The sequence below is a fragment of the Lissotriton helveticus genome, chromosome 9, assembly GCF_964261635.1.
Source record: "Lissotriton helveticus chromosome 9, aLisHel1.1, whole genome shotgun sequence".
Taxonomy (NCBI): domain Eukaryota; kingdom Metazoa; phylum Chordata; class Amphibia; order Caudata; family Salamandridae; genus Lissotriton; species Lissotriton helveticus.
The window spans coordinates 99,460,266-99,472,897 of NC_136070.1; the positions used below are offsets into that span (position 1 = coordinate 99,460,266).

The 12,632-nt window shown below is 46.4% G+C and overlaps 1 protein-coding gene across 1 annotated transcript in view; it reads left to right on the forward strand.

Moving 5' to 3' along the window:
- The first annotated feature begins 2,780 nt into the window (after positions 1-2,780).
- The window catches only part of LOC144780977 (cysteine-rich protein 1), a 49,440-nt gene continuing 39,588 nt past the window's right edge, over positions 2,781-12,632 (forward strand). Inside the window, exon 1 of the mRNA XM_078659570.1 lies at positions 2,781-2,965. Coding sequence (XP_078515696.1) covers positions 2,926-2,965 — 40 coding nt within the window. The 5' untranslated portion in view covers positions 2,781-2,925. The remainder of the gene's footprint in view (positions 2,966-12,632) is intronic.

Here is a 12,632-nt window from a genome sequence, read left to right on the forward strand (position 1 = left end):
ACAGGAAGCGGATGGAAGTGTGGAGGTGTGTCCAGTGATTTAGGATGTGTCCATGGTAGGTGTAAGGTCTCTTACACAAAGACTGAGGGAAGATGCAGAGAACGTTGTGAAGAAATGACCCCCAAGTAGTGACTATGTTGTCCGTGTTGATCTCTTTTCCAGGAGTGCTGACAAAACAATTTGTTAGTTTACTAAATTTGACTCAACGAATGTCTGCTCATCACATTCGCTAGTTTGCATTCTGTCTTGAGTTCATCTAAGTAAGTTAGTAGGTTTTGTCCGTCTGGACCTTTCAAGAAGCTCTACAGCCCAAACTGACAACGGCTTGTGGCCATGACCTTGTGTTGCTGTTCCCTTCAATGTTCTGAAAAGGCCTAGGCCATCAGAGAAGACCTGTTGGTCCTCCTGCCAGATGGACTGCTTGACCTCTGTGAGGTGAGGAGCATGACTACCCTGACCTGGAAGACCAGCACAAGGCCCAGTGGAGAAAGACTTGAGCGGAGCATTACTCGATCAAGAGTGCATATCCCAGAGCCAGAGGGGACACCTTTATTTATTTATTTTTTATTTTACTTAGTTTTATATAGCGCAAAGTTGACCCAAATTGGGTATCAGAGCGCTTTACATAGCACCAGTTGCATTATACGAGGACACATTCATATTTTTTTTGTTTAGGCACGGGGAGATGAAGTGATTTTCCCAGAATCACAGGATGTTCAGCGTCATTGCCGAGACTCGAATCCAGTTCCCTAGATTCGAGGTCGACCGCCCTAGCCGTTAGGCCAACTCCTTTTAGTTTCCCCAGCTAAAACCCTAACTTGGGTGCGAGTAACTGATCAATGGCTTGTGACCACACTGGTCAGAATTGTTATCACAAGTCATTGATACACAGCTTTCTGAATTTGCCATAAACACAGGGTGGTCCTCTTTCATGCCTCTCCTATTTGTGATTTGGATTTAGTAGCAAAATACTTTTTATGAAGCGGTACGACTTTTCCGACTTGGACAAGGGGTTTGGTACAAGGTGAAAATATGTTTTACTGTGGCAAACCGGTTGTATGACAGAACAACACGTGCCTTAACACCGCGTACCTAAACAACGTGGTCTCAACCACAACCGTGTCTTTACCATACATGCCTTTACAATGAATTTCATTGTAAAGGCATGATTGGTAAAGGCATATGCGTGGTAAAGCTCACACTCCAGTCCCTCCGCTCTGAGCCCTAAAAACCGTCCCCCAGCACTGCAATCCACCCAGCCCTAAACACTACCCTGACTCCCTTACCTTCAGCCCAAAAAACGTAATCCATCCCTGCAATCCACTTCACCCAAACCTAAAAACTACCCCGACCCCCTACCCTAAACCCTAAACCCGGCCTCAGCCCAAAAAATGACCCCGAACCTAGCCCCCGACACTGAAACCTAACACGGCCCCCAGCCCTGAAAACTGCCACTTCCCCCACCCTGAACCCTAAAACCCAGCCCTAAAAGCTCCCCGACCCCAGCCCCCCCCACCATGAGCCCTAAGGCTGGCCCCCAATCCTGAAAACTACCCCCCACACTAGCCCTTCTTACCAAGCCGCGTCCCGGTCCTTCTTGTCCCGATACTTCCTGTTCCTCTTCCCGCCCATCCACTCTGCAACTAGACCGCTGACTGCCTTACCCACGCATATGCGTGGTCAAGTGATAAGCATGGTTAAGGCAAGCGGCGTTTCGCTTGCGTTGAAACGGCACGCGGGGTTAAGCCTGCTTGGTTTATTTATATATTTTATTTATTTAATGCATTTTTATATAGCGCAGACTTTATCCGAAGGAGAAAGAGCGCTGTACAATAGAACCATTTACGTTACATGAGAGAAATGGTACAAAATAGAACGTCACAAAAATCAACAGGAGAGGTAGAGTAAAACCATATAGGCAATAACACAATATCAGACACAGCAATCAAGGGTGAGGAATGAATAAGAAGATGTTACAAATTTACAATGATGAACTAACTTCCTGGAGGAGTCTGAGAATGAGGGTATTAGTTCTGAAAGTGTCTTTGAAAGAGAAGAGATTTTGTGAATGTTTTTTTCCCCTAGCAGGCCGTATGATTTAATGAATCGAAGGCTTTGTGACTCGACCTTCTGGTTCTCTTTGGTGTGAATAATTTTATTTTTGTCATTTTGGTCGCTCGTTAAAAAAATATATTTATGTTTCATAATAAACAGGAACTCTGCCTGGACCGTAGATGCATTCAGTGAATACTGCTAATATTGAGCCTGAATTCCACGCGGGTTTTAATTAATTTTTTCCTGATTTCTTTTCTTTTCTGGGTTTTACTTCGGTGCTCAAATGTTGCGTTAGCTTTCTTTCAACTTTTACTTTTTTCCTTTTCTGCATTTTATTCTGTCGATCTAATTGTGTATTTCTATTCTGTGGTTTGATATGCTTTCCTCTTTTTTTATTTCTTTAAGTTCCAGTTATACTTTCTTGTGGCTTTGTACTTTTTCCTGTGGTGTAAGCCAATGCAGGGATGTTATTTCATTTCTTCTGGCTTCATTTTCTTTTCAGTATTTTTATTGCATCGCGCTCTTTCCACTACTCGCTCCGGAGTTTATTTTCTTTTGTGCTTCTCTATTGGTCTTTTTTTATCGTTTTATCTGCTGCGGTTTTTTACTCTCCGTTACGTTTCTCCATTTGGTGCTTATTGCTTAACAGATGCAGTCACAGAGGCTTGCCTGCCTCCCCCGCCTCCCCGGGGGCATTGTCCCTCCTCTACGCCCCACCCTGCCGCACCCTGTGTACAAGAGGCGAGCGGACGCGACGAGGACTCAGAGACAGAGAGCGCTGCTGAGCCGTAGCCCGTCCTCGGAGCCTGACAGCAACGCCCGACACTCACCTCGCCTGACACCCGACACCCGACACCGCCCCGCGCCAACATGCCCAAGTGCCCGAACTGTTCCAAGGAGGTGTACTTTGGTAAGGAGACTTCGCTCAGCCTCCACCTGGCAGCACGGGCTGAATCCTGTGCCCACAGGCAGCCTCCTCGCGGCAGAGCAGCAGTGAGTGATGGGAGAGCGCGTGCCTGGCCCACCTGCCTGGCACAGGGCCCCCAAGCTACTGCCGTCTGCTGCCATCCCACCAGCTCTGCATGGCTTTACTGTCTCTGGAGTGTGTCTGTTTCAGTGTCACTTATCTGGCACTGCTGCTAGGCACTTTGTGTGCCCTGCTCTCTGGGCATTACTTGTTTTTCTGTTTTCTGGGTGGCACTGCCCTTTGGCCACTGCTTGTGTTTCTGTTTCCTGGGTTGCACTGCCGCTTGGCTGCTGCATGTGTTTCTGTTAAATATCTGGCACTGGCCATGGGTGCTGCATGTATTTACGTTTCCTGGCTGGCACTTGATCACTGCTGCTAGCAGCCCTTTCACTGGCTCTGCATGGTTTTACAGTGCCTTGATTGTGCATAATATTGTGTCACCTATCTGGCACGGCCACTGGGCACTGCGGTGTTTCTGTTTCCTCGTTGGCATTGTCCATTGGTAATGCATGTGTAGATATTTCCTCACTGGCAATGCTCCTGTGCATGGTATGTCTTTCTGTTTCTTTGCTGGCATAGTCCCTCGGCACTGCTTGTGTATTGGTGTCCTAGAGGGCACTGCGCCGTGGCACTGATTCCTGTGCGTGTTGCCCCCGTGCATTGCATGTCTTTCTGGGGAATAGTTGGCATTGTCCATGGCCACGGTGTGAGTTTTGTTTCCTGCCTGGCACTGCAGTAGTTTATGTGAAATGTTTGCTGCCACTGTTCCTGGGCACTGTGTACGTATCTTTTTGCATAGGTGTCTGTTAAATATGTGGCACTGCCACTCTGCACTGCATGTTCACTGGCACCCTGCACTGCATGCATAACTGTATTATGTTAACTCTCAGGCAACTCTCAAGGCACTCTCTGTGGTCCTGTTACCTGTTCGGCACTGTCCATGGGCACTGCACGCGTTTCTGCATTTGCTATTAGCAGACTCTTTTCTGGGCACATACTGTTTGTGTTACCTACTTGGCACATCCTTAGGGCGCTGCATGTGCGTCTGCTGCCTGCCTGCCACTGCCCTTCGTGTTCTGCTACTATTACTCGTGTAGTGCAAAAAGGAACAGAAATGGACGGAATGCTGGATCAATCAAACATTCACTCTCATTCACAGATCTGGGTTAAATCCATCATTTTCACCCCGTCCATCATTTGTTTGCGCAGCACTTTTCGCCCTAAGTGGGACGGGTATGCCCACATTTGGGTCCCTTGCTTACTGTGCCACTGGAGTCAAGCTAGCCTGTCTGATGAGGGGTTTTACAACCCAAACCGGTCCCAGGATGCTTGCTTCTGGTCCAGGGAGGACCTGGCTTGGCAGTTCGGGCTGGACTGTTCCCATGAGGCACAGGGTCAAGACTGATTTGCGTATGGCTGGGTCCAAACCGGTGTGGCGCAGTGAGCAAAAGACCAATGGATGTAACCCAGATCTCTTGACTGGGGGTGAATGTCTGATTCATTCTGCATTCCGTCCATCAATTGCTGCCGCAGCACTATTACTCATGTGGCCTCAAGGCGCTGCATGCGTTTCTAGTTTTGGTACCTGAAATGCACTGCCTGGGCCTGCTCGGGTTTCTTCTTTGCTACTAATAGGCACTGCTGTTGGGATGTGCAGATTCTGCGTGTGAGCGAGTGTATTTCTGTTTCCTATCGGGCACTGCCCCCTGGGCATTAATTACCTTCATGTATGACACCCAGTGCCCCAAGAGACCTTTCATATACTCTGCTTTTCTTACCCAGTTGGCTCCTCTCTTGAACACTCCATGTCTTTTAGTTACTTTGCTGGCACTGCACGTGATCCTCTTCTTGCTGTCAAACATGTCAATTATACATTGGAGCAGTGCGCGCTGTCCAGGGGTACTGTTACCATCTGTTGCATGCATGGCACTGCCCTCAGCCGAGGGGTTGGGGGGGAGGGGGTCTTTTGATACTTGTCTGGCACTAGCCCCAGAATAAATATGTTGTCCCTGGTTTTGAGTATCACATGTTCATCGATACCTGCCTGGCACTGTCAATGGGAAGTCAATACTTTTTTGACGCTACCTGTTAGTGACCCATGGCACAACATTGTATATTCTCTTACCTACACAGCCCTGCTCCCTGGCTTGTTCTTTCATTCCCTGCCTGGCACTGCCCCAGGGCATTGCATGTTCATCTGTTAATTACTTGCCGGCGCTCTTGGGCATTGCATGTTCACCTGTAATTGGAAAGTGGTGCCCTGGGCACCGCATGTTATTCTGTTACCTGCCCCGCTGGGTATTGTACGATGATGCACAGAACTGCGCTCCCCCCCCCCTTCGTTTAGGATAATGTCAATGCCCCCCCCCCCCCCGTGTGAATTTCCAGTAGAGTATAATGTTGTGTCTCTGTTGACATTGTTTCACCAGAAAAATAAATAAAGCTATAGCTGTCTTTTTTTGTCAGTGCAGACTGCACACATTTCTTGACATATTTACCGAGTGTGTGTGTAGTGTTCATTTAAAGTGGCAGTGTTCTAGTAAAGTTAGTGTTTCCATAGAAAGGGCATTTCTTGTCTTGCTGATAACTGTGGTGCAGTTTCACAAATTTGCACGAAATTCACCCCGCCCCCCCCCCCCCCCCCCCAAAAAAAAATTATCCACCTCAGTTCTTTCTTGGAAGGTTTTGGGATGACCTGGCAAGTGGGGGCCAAGAAAATGGAGATGTGTCACAAAATGTTGAGTTCTCATGTGAATTCCCATAGGAAATGTGCCCTTCCATACAGAAAAAATAGGTGAAATTGAAATTACACCAAATTGGGCAGGATGTTAGAACTTTACTCATAAATGTGCGTTTTGTTATTTGATGTAAATTTGTTCAGCTGTTTTTGAGAAATTTGTATTTAAAGCGGTACTCGAGGTGGTCGGGAAGTGGTAAATACGTTCGGTGTATCTGGAAGGTTGGTTCTGTGAAAGTCTATGGCTAGGCCCTGATCCCACCCTGCTGAGAGCAGAAAAACTCACTGCTGTGCACGGCGAATGGTTCACTGCAGGGCCTGGTCCCCAGGCCACGCCTACAACACCAGAATAAGAAACACCAACTCTAAGTGAGACACCAATACATTCTACTTTATTCAATCAATCAAAGATTTATAAAGTGTGACAAATCACCGGTGAGGGTTTCAAGGCGCTAGAGTGGCTATTTGCTTGGTGGCCATCTGCAGTCTTCAATTTGTCAAAATCTTCAGCAAAGTTCTGAAGTTGAACATCCACACCATATATACACCCTCATTACATAATTTGTCTATAGAACTCTGTGGCAACTATTTAAAGGGGCCCCATTTCCATACTTCCACTGGGGGATCATCTATTGTCAGCATAAACTGTGGCCTTTCCCACACACTTTTTGGAACAGGCTTTTGGCATTAAGCCACACCCTGCTTACAAATCTATTGTGGCAACCCACATTAGATGGGCTCACCTTTATCTTGTATTACAAGGAGTGATACTTGCATCCCACATTTCTGTGATGTAACTTTCATCAGGTGCAACCACACGCCTCCAAGATTTGCTATATTTCTATGCTATGCACCCACACATGTTCACTCAGTAAAAATATGCTGTATATGACTGGTGCATTCAGTGAAGTCATCCGTGATGTAATTTAACATGTCTTGATTGATGTAAGGTGAGATAACACGCAGTGCATGGCAGGGTTGCAAGTTTTAGTTAGCTCATTAAACTATAACTGCTGAGATTCAGTGTTTTTTATTTTTAAACAGTAGTTTGATATCTAACTTTTTAACATCACTTTAACATGGTTTCTGAGAAAAAATATATAATCTGTATGTGTATGTGCATATCTATATACAAATATATATGTAATAGTACTTGGATTAGTTTTAAAAAACACACTAAAGTTACATAACAGGGACCCATTAACAGCATCTTGCGCTCATCTGCCTTTTGAAGAAAGCTCTGTTGGCTAGTGCACCTATTGTAGAGCTGTAAGGGTCGGTTTAATCAGAGTTGCTGAGCAGAGACATTACTTTACCCCATCCACATGTACGTAAATGGCTACATTTCTTGCATTCTGATACTACGTATAGATTTTGCTTTTACCATAGGTGTCAGAATGGAAAGGTCGGACTGGGCGAGGTTATTCACACCTGGCCTTTTACATACTCCCAAGTGGTCCCTTGACCAGCCCAGGCCAGTACAGCCGCTTTAGGTAACACTGTGTGTGCTGATATGTTGAACCCATTCACACAATGTTAAAAGCGAAACTACAATCCCCAGAATGCAGCATGCTGTTGACTGATAGGGCAGGGCTGGTGAAAGGAGTCAGGCCTGCCTGACAGCTGAGCCAGTAGTACAACTCGAGATCTTTGCACTAAGTTTGATCACAAAAGCTTCCGTCAGAGCAGCTCGCGGGCACTGGAGGGTTACACCGCATGGTGAAAACAGGTTCTAATTGCTGCTCTGTGCCCGCGGTCCCGGCTGCTGCCCACTGGCCTGGCATTGCCCCGAGTGCGCTCATCATCGCTTGCTTTGATGGCATTGCATTGCGTCAGTCCATGCCGAGCCCACGCAGAGGCCGTCTCAAAGGTCAGGAAGTCCGCCGACCGCGCCCCGTCTGCAGCAGTGCCTCGAAGCGTTTAATAATGAGCGCGTGAGCTGTTCCCGCCTCGCGGCTTCTCTCGCGTTACCTCCCACGGACCAATATTAAATGCAGAGTTTGTACCCTGGTCACCTCCTGCAGGAATGCGAGCTCAGCAGCGGTTAACTTGTAAGGAATAAGTGCCGATGCTCTCGTCAGGAGACGGCTTGTTAGCACCGCTTAAAACAGAACCAACTATGAAAGTGTGGAGAGGGTGTGGAGTAATGGCCAGATCTGCCGACTTCGGTATTGAGAAACCAAGTTCGAGCCTCTGCGTCGGTTCAACATCCTGTGATTCTGGGCAAATCGCGTAATCTTCACGTGCCTGCCATAAATGAATGTCTCCTTCAGTGGTGCTTAGGAAAAGTGCGGTGTTGATGGTTAAGTGCTGGGGCTGAACACCGGAAACCACTGGCTCAAATTAAGCACTGCTGTTAAAATGAAAAGCGAGAATAGCTCTTGCAACTGACCTCTGTACAACCTGCCGGCGGGTGTTTGTGTGTAGCATGTGGACCCTAATGCATACTCAAGTTGGGGCCACACCGTGTTTCATCCTTCAGAGCCCGTTACTGATGTCATTGATTTGAGCGAGGGCAACTATAAGGAGGAGATAATTTGGCTCGTGGTCCTCGGCTTTTCTTTGTGAGAGACCCCAGGGCTTGTGAAGGTTGGATTGTTTCAGTTTATTTAAAACCTCATTTTAGCTGTCAATGAACCCTGGGTCGTGCGTGGCACTTTCAGCCAGTATCAGGGTCGGATTGGGATCACAATTCGGCCCGGGCACTGACGAAAAAAGTGGCCCACATTCAAGAGGCGTGGCCCATATTTAAGGGGCTTGGCCCACATTCAAGGGGCGTGCCCTTTCATGAAACACCATTTGCACAGACAAGGAATGAAAGTGGGAGGATACTGTTCTTGCACAGGACACAGGGCCAAGGTGACAATGGCCTACATGCTGAGCAACTAAAAAAATAGCAAGGCCCCTTTCTGTCACAAAATTATTCCAGCCCTCCAGCACAGGAGCACCTGAAAAGCAGCAAAGCCCCTGCTATTACTAACCTACTTAGCCCTCCCCAGACCTTCAGCTCAGGAGCACATGAACAGAGGTAAGGCCCCTGCAATTAGTAAATTAATCAGCCCTCCAGGCCTCGGGAAAATGTCCTGGCAGGGGAGCACAAAACACAGCTTTCTGGGTCATCCAAGGTAGCCAGGTAGCCAGGTGGGAGGCTGAGGTGAAGCTGGTGCATGGGAAGTGCCTTCCCAGTGTGTTCTGGCAGTTTGAGTGTTTACCATTTACTGTAGTATTACCCTTGTACCTGTGTATGGTACCCTTTTGTAACTTGCACACGTCACATTTCTCTGGTATCACACTGTATGCTACCTCTCACTTTTGTTTGCTTTAGATACTTGCACAAGTGCCACCAGTGCCTACGTAACGTTTGTTCTTGTGCTGGAGTGTATGCCATTTATTGCAGTATTATACCTCTACTTGTACTTTGTACGCTTTTGTAACCTGCACACATATCACTTTTTCCTCCTGTAATGTACCGATTGCTACCTCATATATTTTGGTTGCTCACTATTTTCACTTTTGATTCATGTAACTTAACGTTTGCTTTTGTAATTTGTCCACTTGTAATTTTTCTCCTCATGTATTATTGCTGTTCCTAGTGTGAAGCGCTCTGACACCTTCGGGTAAAGTCTGCGCTATATAAAATCGCATAAATAAATAAAATAAAAAAATTCCAAACATCACCTGGCCCCCACAGCAAGACCCATTCTTCCTCGCCCACTATGCCCTGAATGTGAAGGGCTGTGGGCGAGGTGTTAATACTAACACCGTTTCTGGGCTGCATGGGCCCCAGGGGGCCGAGGTGCAAATGGCTCAAAGGCCTGAGAAACACCTGGCCCCAAGGGAGGCCGATTCTTGCAATCACCCCTCCCCAGCCCAGCCTCAGCCTGATTGCTTGGCAGGGCAGGGGTGAAGGAGAGGCCACAGCTGACAATCGCTGTAGCATGTGGACCCTATTGCATACTCAAGTTGGGGCCACACCGTGTTTCATCCTTCAGAGCCCGTTACTGATGTCATTGATTTGAGCGGGGGCAACTATAAGGATGAGATAATTTGGCTCGTGGTCCTCGGCTTTTCTTTGTGAGAGACCCCAGGGCTTGTGAAGGTTGGATTGTTTCAGTTTATTTAAAACCTCATTTTAGCTGTCAATGAACCCTGGGTCGTGCGTGGCACTTTCAGCCAGTATCAGGGTCGGATTGGGATCACAATTCGGCCCGGGCACTGACGAAAAAAGTGGCCCACATTCAAGAGGCGTGGCCCATATTTAAGGGGCGTGGCCCACATTCAAGGGGCGTGCCCTTTCATGAAACACCATTTGCACAGACAAGGAATGAAAGTGGGAGGATACTGTTCTTGCACAGGACACAGGGCCAAGGTGACAATGGCCTACATGCTGAGCAACTAAAAAAAATAGCAAGGCCCCTTTCTGTCACAAAATTATTCCAGCCCTCCAGCACAGGAGCACCTGAAAAGCAGCAAAGCCCCTGCTATTACTAACCTACTTAGCCCTCCCCAGACCTTCAGCTCAGGAGCACATGAACAGAGGTAAGGCCCCTGCAATTAGTAAATTAATCAGCCCTCCAGGCCTTGGGAAAATGTCCTGGCAGGGGAGCACAAAACACAGCTTTCTGGTTCATCCAAGGTAGCCAGGTAGCCAGGGGGAGGCTGAGGTGAAGCTGGTGCATGGGAAGTTGTGAGGCTGCTTTCATTTTCTCTGTCTGTCTCTGTGCACTCTGTGGGCCGTTTTTTTTTCTCCCCTTTCCTAGTCCACTCTCTGTGGACTGGGACAGGGGAGAAAAAAACGGCCCAGAGAGGGCACTGAGGCACCGGCCCTTCGGCCCATGCCCGAATGCCCGCCTTGCCAATCCGCCCCTGGCCAGTATCGAGTATTAGTAAATGCGAGACTACAGGTCCCAGAATGCAAAGTACTACCTGATTAAAAACGAAAGCTGGCTGATGGATCCATGGCCGCTATAAACAGTGCAGCAGGTCTATATTTTGGGGGACAAAACACCACTGCAACACTACCTGCATTGTGTTTTAGAAGAACTGCAGTCTGTGCAGCAGCTGCAAGATCTATGCAGGCCTTAGAAGAGAGCCTTTCCAGACTAAGGCGTGGCAGGAACAGAGTTAATAATCGGTAGTGGAGGGCGTTTCTAGAAATAGCTCCAAAATATGTTCAAACACGAGAAATGCAGCCAGTCTTCTTTTCTGGTATAGCTATTTTACTGTTGAATGTCTTCCTAAACAATGACTGAGCATTTGAACATCCAGCTTCCAGCCCCAGCTAATAGCTCATCAGAAAATAAACCTTGTGATATCTGACATGAAACAGGTGAGCCATACTTCAAAACATTTAAACAATCCCACTAATTAAAAACAAGACCAGGGCTCACCTGTTGCAAGATTGATGTGTTAAATAAAAAACCTGACGGTAATTTAAAGCTAACCCTGCCCTCCCCGGGCCATTGTCAGGTTTGAATATACTGAAAATGAGATTTTCTTACAGTGCAATATTTTCCTAAAATTCTGACACAAGATTTAAGAAGAACTCTCATGTTTCTCAGTTCCATTTAAGAAGAACTCTCATGTTTCTCAGTTCCATGTATGAGTAGCTAATCCAGTCCAGTTTTTTTCTTTAGATTCTGGGGTTTGTAGTTGATTCTTTTTTTCTTTTTAAATCTTTTTTCTTTTAAAATCAGACAAGAACCGAGTCTGGACGAGCTTCTGGCATGGACCTGGATTGTAAATTTGAGAGTTCTGCTTATGTACCCCTCTGTGGTAGGTAGATACCTTTGCTAAACTGTGCCTCTAGAGACATCAAGTTGTCCAAAGACAGCTGTTACTGTTGTAGAGCTCACACATTTTCTGACAAAAACCATCTGAATTGAGTTGACTGACCAGGTGAGTTATGGACTTAGGAAATTTGATCACTCTAAGGTTTCGTCTAGGGGTCAGGGATCAGGAGTTCAAATAGGTCAAAATCGTAACATCCTGCAGGGTGTATGACATTATAAACCTGCTGGCGTAAATGGCCAAAATTCATAATTTTGCGTTTTCATAATTTATTTTTCAAATATACCTAAGAAGTTTTACAGCTTTTAAAGGGAAATTCTCCAGTACAAACAGTTTAGGGGGGTTTTGTATGCATTTTTTTGCTGGTAAAAAATCAAGTTGTGAATTTTTATTCTCACCTACATTTGTTTTTGCAGACCTTTTCTCCTGCGATTTTAAAAATAAGTGCACGTGTCATTACATTTGCAATGCCTGTTTTAGAATCTCAGAAATGTGTACAACTAAAATCCTGCAGGTTTGCACACAACACTAACAAGATTCAATGTGTCATGGTTGAGTGTGTGGAATATGCCACTGTAATGACCTCTTGAACTTTTCTGCATCTGTATTACCGCATACTGTAAAATGCAGATGTTGGATTTCCGGGCAAAGAAGTGGCTGACCACAAAATGTCCTTTTGTGCTGTGTGTTAAACCGCTTGCTGCTCGCTAGCTTCCCCTAGGATTAAGTGCACTGTAGTTTGAACAAATGTGCTTGAAGGCAACCGCTTTTACCCTTGAAACAGCCACTTGCTCTGGAAAGTGCCCCAAAAGTAGTTTTGAAGTACAGAGCCAAAGAAACTTATTACAGGCATAGAAGTCAAGCCGCATCATGTAATCGGGGCATGTCTGGACCGACATTAGGGTCTCAACAAAAGCCTTATTTTTGAGCACTCAAATGGCAAATGTCCATCTTCCTTTATTTTTGGAAATTCTAGCACCAGCGCTGTATCAATGTGACTTCCAGCTGATCCTGGTTTTAATTCAACATCACTAATCTCAAAGTTTTATTATGTATAATAGAAACATTGCAACTACAAGTCCC